The 5,354-nt window shown below is 50.5% G+C and overlaps 1 protein-coding gene across 1 annotated transcript; it reads left to right on the top strand.

The window, feature by feature from the left end:
* Window positions 1-4,319, top strand: BHLHE40 (basic helix-loop-helix family member e40). The gene is made up of 5 exons (XM_010984990.3): window positions 1-369; window positions 535-604; window positions 872-979; window positions 1,937-2,060; window positions 3,376-4,319. Exons 1-5 carry the CDS (start codon window positions 290-292, stop codon window positions 4,227-4,229), a joined length of 1,236 nt encoding a protein of 411 aa, XP_010983292.2. The 5' UTR covers window positions 1-289; the 3' UTR covers window positions 4,230-4,319.
* Window positions 4,320-5,354: the final 1,035 nt, after the last annotated feature.

The following is a 5,354-nucleotide window of genomic DNA, read 5'->3' as shown; positions in this document are numbered from 1 at the left end:
CCCGCCCCACTTCTCATTCACTTGGCTCGCACGGCGCAGACGGCGCAGGGAGCACACACCGCCAGTCTGTGCGCAGAGCCGGAGCCAGAGGCCGCGGGGACACCATGCACGCCCCCAACTGAAGCCGCACCTCAAAGCCGCAACTCCTCGCAGCCCAGCGGATTTCAGGGAGCTCTGCCTCAGAGGAACCCTTGAGGAGGGACCCTCCAGAAGCCCCTTCCAGGACAGTCCTCACAAGACGCTCTGCCACTGCAGACAGGAGCGCACAGTGGCCCCGGCTCGCCGCGCCATGGAGCGAATCCCCAGCGCGCAACCGCCCCCTGCTTGCCTCCCCAAAGCGCCAGGACTGGAGCCCGGAGACCTACCAGGGTAAGCTGGCACCCCCGGCCCCTTCAAGCCTTAACGCCAGTCCTGCGTTCTGCGCGGCTTTCAACTCGGAGTAGCTCTAAGCGCATCCGGGGGCTCTTGCCCCCAGGGCTCCTACAGCCGGTGCGCACTCAGAGTCACGACCCTTCCTCGTTCCTCTTCCTGCAGGATGGATTTTGCCCACATGTACCAAGTGTACAAGTCGAGGCGGGGAATAAAGCGGAGCGAAGACAGCAAGGTAAGAGCACCGCGCCCCAGGGGACCCCAGCCCCTAGCACGCACTGAGTTTCCAAGAAAAGTTTTCTCACTTTGAGGTTGCAGGGGGTATGCAACGTGTGGGCTCCGTGACTCTCTACTGAGTGGCTTCGAGAAAGAGGGGCAGAAGGTGGTTCTGGGTGTGACTCTGCTCGGCTGCCCCGACCCTTATCGCGCCTCGGGGTGGGAGAGGAGAAGGACTTTTCATCCCCTTCCTCCGGCGCCCACCGTCTCCCCGTGCGCCTTGCAGGAGACCTACAAACTGCCGCACCGGCTCATCGAGAAAAAGAGACGTGACCGGATTAACGAGTGCATCGCCCAGCTGAAGGATCTCCTCCCCGAACATCTCAAACTTACAGTAAGTGAGAAGCTGGCCCCTGTCCAAACCGGCTCCTCTGCCCAGAGGGCGGGCGGGGGTCACTCGCCGCCTGCAGGCCCAACCGGGAACTGCAGACCAAATGGCTGGATCCGAGTTGGTGGGTGGCTCAGTTTGGAGGTACCCTTCCTTAGTCCCAGAATTTTCTGGCAGCCTCAGGCAAATGAGGTGAGAATCGCCTGTACTTCTCCAGGCTGACTCCAACACCACTCACTGGCTGGCCTTCCTGAGCAAGAGTTTAAGACTTTCCCTTCTGGTGATTTTCAGTGTTCCCTAGTTTTCCTGACTTGAGCAAACCAAGCAACCCACAATTTTATGTACCCCCTCCCCTCAACCCCTTTTTAAAATAAGAGGACTTGTTTTGGTGTGTGATTTTCACGTCCTGTCCTTTCTTGGCAATAACCAACAGTTTACTAGCTTGGCAGACTTTGCTTGGGGAAAGGGAAAAAAGAATAGTATTTAGGGAGGAAGAAAAAAGCCTAGATGAGCTGGAAGTTATGACAGAGTGTCAGGAAAGAAACTAGGGAAAGCCTCTTGGCTGCCAGACACAGTAGAAGTCCCTCCTCGGTTGACACCACTGCAGAGAAATGTTATCTCCGGATTCCCCTGAGTTAAGGTCAACATTGGCTGCTGGAGAAATTTATCTGTCAAAGCTTTCTCCTAAGGTAGCTGCTGCTTCCAAAATGCCTCCAAAGATGAGTGACACTCGTTTGTTGGTCTTTAATCAGAACTGTATACATATGTACATATTTTTAAACATCATCTCTAAATGTAAAACTAAATTTAGCCAACCAGGAAAGGCCATTTCTTTTTCTTTCTCTTTTTCTTTTACTTTTTTTTTTTTTTTTTTTCCTTTAGAGACATAGCTCATTGCTAATAAATGTCCCAGAGGTGAGACTTCTCTGAGCTCACTGCTGACTGAGGCTCTTTTTATTCCAGACTCTGGGCCACTTGGAAAAAGCAGTGGTTCTTGAACTTACCTTGAAGCATGTGAAAGCGCTAACAAACCTAATTGATCAACAGCAGCAGAAAATCATTGCCCTGCAGAGCGGTCTGCAAGCTGGTGAGTACCCCAGTCTGGCTGTCATCTCTTAAGAGTTCTAACGCAAACAGAGAGCCTGTGGGCTCAACATCTGGTATAACAAACATCCCTGCAACAAATTGCTTATGCACATTCACTGGGGGAGATGCTGTTTTATCTTTCCGAAAAGGTCAGACTTTTCATTTGGAATGCTGCTGTTTGCCACCTGGTATGAATACATATTAGTCAAATGGTAAAATATTTCTGTGGCATTTTGGCTTAAGAGTTTCTGGGTTCCGGGAGTTTTCCCCCTTCCCTTTTAAAATGCCAAGGCACTTATAATTTGCACTGTGGGTGTTTTACAGTTGGTCCTCTTAGCCCTGTTTCATTGGAGAATAAATCACGGGTATGCCCCCAGTGTTTTCCTATTTCTCTACTTCCTTATCACTCAGTGTGTGGTATGATCCTGGCAGGATGACAGCAGTTTTTCCTGCATTTCATGTGGTTCCCTGAATAGCCACTAGGTATCCTGGCGAATTACACAATCTAACGAAACTGATATTTCATCATCTGTTTCTCCTGACTTCCAGAGAATCATAGTCACCTTGTAACCATCTCATCTCACCCCTTCCAAATAATACTGTACAAACTAGGGCAAAATTCTTCTCCCCACTGCCTCATTCCATTCTTCTCTGCCCTCCTTTCCAAACTAGTATGAGGAGGATCGCAGAAATACAGCAGGTGCTTTTGTCAGTTTCCTCATTGAAAATGGGAAGATGATCATACCTAATTTCCTGGGGATCACAGATAGAAAACACACATAACACTTAGAAACAGCCTTTAAAGATTACAGCATGACTGCAACTTGTGTAAGTCATTGAAAGCAAGCTTACTTTTGGTGACGTTGTTCCTTCATCCTCATTTTACGACTCTCTGGTCTCTGTCCTTCTTGCTCTGGTAAGACTGATGTTCTATAAATTGACTTTAGTTATTAACATACTAGGATGTTCATTGCTGTATCACTTATAATGAAAACTCAGGAACAACTTATAAATTCAACAAGAGGAAATAGTGTGTCTTTATTAAAGGTGGTTTATTTCTATGATGGGATATTATTCAGCCACTACAAATCATATTTTGTCTCTGAATGGTAGGATGACGGACGATGTTTCTTTTATTCTTTATGCTTTTCAGTGTAATCCAGATTTTCTCTGATCATGTTACTATTGAAGTTAGGAACATAAACCGGCGAATGCTATAAACAAAAAGGAAAGCTCCCGGTCTTTGGAATAAAGCTATATCCAGATGAACCACAGGGCTTTCTGACATGTCTTCCTTTGGATCTGTGTTGATCCAGGTGATTTGTCGGGGAGAAGTGTCGAAGCCGGTCAAGAGATGTTCTGCTCAGGCTTCGAGACGTGTGCCCGGGAGGTGCTTCAGTACCTGGCCAAGCACGAGAACACCCGGGACCTGAAGTCTTCGCAGCTGGTCACCCACCTCCACCGTGTGGTCTCCGAGCTCCTGCAGGGCGGTGCCTCCAGGAAGCCGTTAGACCCAGCTCCCAAAGTGATGGACTTCAAGGAGAATCCCGGCTCCCTGGCCAAAGGCTCTGAAGGCCCAGGCAAAAACTGTGTGCCCGTCATCCAGCGGACTTTCGCTCACTCAAGCGGGGAGCAGAGTGGCAGCGACACGGACACAGACAGCGGCTACGGAGGAGAATCCGAGAAGAGTGAGCTGCGCGTCGAGCAGCCGTACTTCAAAAGCGATCATGGACGCAGGTTCATGGGAGACAGGATCGGTGCTATTAAGCAAGAATCAGAAGAACCCCCCACCAAGAAGAGCCGAATGCAGCTCTCAGATGATGAAGGCCATTTCCCGAGCAGTGACCTGATCAGCTCCCCGTTCCTGGGCCCACACCCTCACCAGCCTCCCTTCTGCCTGCCCTTCTATCTGATCCCGCCCTCGGCCACCGCCTACTTGCCCATGCTGGAGAAGTGCTGGTACCCCACCTCCGTGCCCGTGCTGTACCCGGGCCTCAACGCTTCCGCTGCAGCCCTCACCAGCTTCATGAACCCCGACAAGATCTCAGCCCCCTTGCTCATGCCGCAGAGACTCCCTTCACCCTTGCCACCCCATCCGGCCATCGACTCTTCCGCCCTGCTCCAAGCTCTGAAGCAGATTCCCCCTTTAAACTTAGAAACCAAAGACTAAACTCTTCAGGGGATCCTGCTGCTTTGCTTTCCTTCCTCCTTACTTCCAAAAAAAAAAAAAAATGTGTTTGTGAGTGTAGCAAGATTGTTCTGGTGTGTATGCCAAGATCATCTGAGGCGGGGAGAGAAGATTCAGGTGTGTGTGTGTGTATGTGTGTGTATGTGTTGGTATGGGACATTAAAGCTCCTTTTGGCATAGGGAAGATGTGAAGGATTGCCTGACATCAGGAGATTTGGGGGGGATTGTAGCAGACCTCTGGGCTTTTCCCCACCCAGAGAATAGCCCCCGCTGATACAAATCAGCTGGATTTTCAAAAGCTTCAAAGTCTTGGTCTGTGAGTCAGTCTTCACTTTGGGAGCCGGGTCTGTGGCTTTGAGAAAAAGGTACTTTCAAAGGAGGGCTTTCCAGAGTGCCTGTTCCCAGCCAGCTCTTGTGACCCCACCCTTCTCCCTTTTATTGTCGCTGTGACTCACCCTACGGGGAGAGGGCAGCCAGACGGAGCTTTCTGCAAAGTGGTGAGGTAGCAGACACTGGCACAGCATGGTAGTGGTTTGGGGAGATTTCCGCAGGTCTGCTCCCCACCCCTGCCTCAGACGAATAAAGAGAATGTAGTTCCCTACTCAGGCTTTCGTAGTGATGAGCTTACTAAGGAACTGAAAAGGGCCCCCGGGCACAAGCCCAGCTGCCAGGGAAGGGGGGAGGAGTCCCCCGGGCCTCTGGCACCTGTTTCTGGTCTCACCTAGAAACTGCTTCGCCGTCCAGGGAAACACACCAGGGTCTGAGAGATGCAGGCGCCTAAAGTTCCAAGCACCCCGAAGTGCAGAAAAACCGAGTCACACGTTGCTACTTTTGACAAGCAAAGCTCGACTCTCGGTTGTCAGCTCGGTCCTAAAACTCCTTTTAACCAAGCTTAGCTTCTTAAAGGCCTAACCAACCCTTGGCAAAGCAAGATCCTTTCTGCAGGCTATTTCCCCTTGCCCAACGGCACTTGGAGTGTCCTTATGGCTAAAAAGGATTCTGTCTCCTTCAAAGAAGTTTTATTTTTGGTCCAGAGTACTTTTCTGACTTGTCCAGCTAGCCCTGCACCAGCTTTTCGAAATGCACTGTGCTTGATCGCTGATCGTG

This window comes from Camelus dromedarius, chromosome 17 (genome assembly GCF_036321535.1).
Source record: "Camelus dromedarius isolate mCamDro1 chromosome 17, mCamDro1.pat, whole genome shotgun sequence".
Taxonomy (NCBI): domain Eukaryota; kingdom Metazoa; phylum Chordata; class Mammalia; order Artiodactyla; family Camelidae; genus Camelus; species Camelus dromedarius.
Note: the sequence above shows the minus strand (reverse complement) of the source record. Positions and strands in the feature narration are given on the sequence as shown.

Excerpts from the sequence above, each read along its gene's own strand:
- BHLHE40 (XM_010984990.3), top strand. The coding sequence starts at position 290 with ATGGAGCGAATCCCCAGCGCGCAACCGCCCCCTGCTTGCCTCCCCAAA. Across the intron at positions 370-534 it reads GAGCCCGGAGACCTACCAGG|GATGGATTTTGCCCACATGT; the intron begins GTAAGCTGGCAC and ends CTCTTCCTGCAG. Across the intron at positions 605-871 it reads AGCGGAGCGAAGACAGCAAG|GAGACCTACAAACTGCCGCA; the intron begins GTAAGAGCACCG and ends TGCGCCTTGCAG.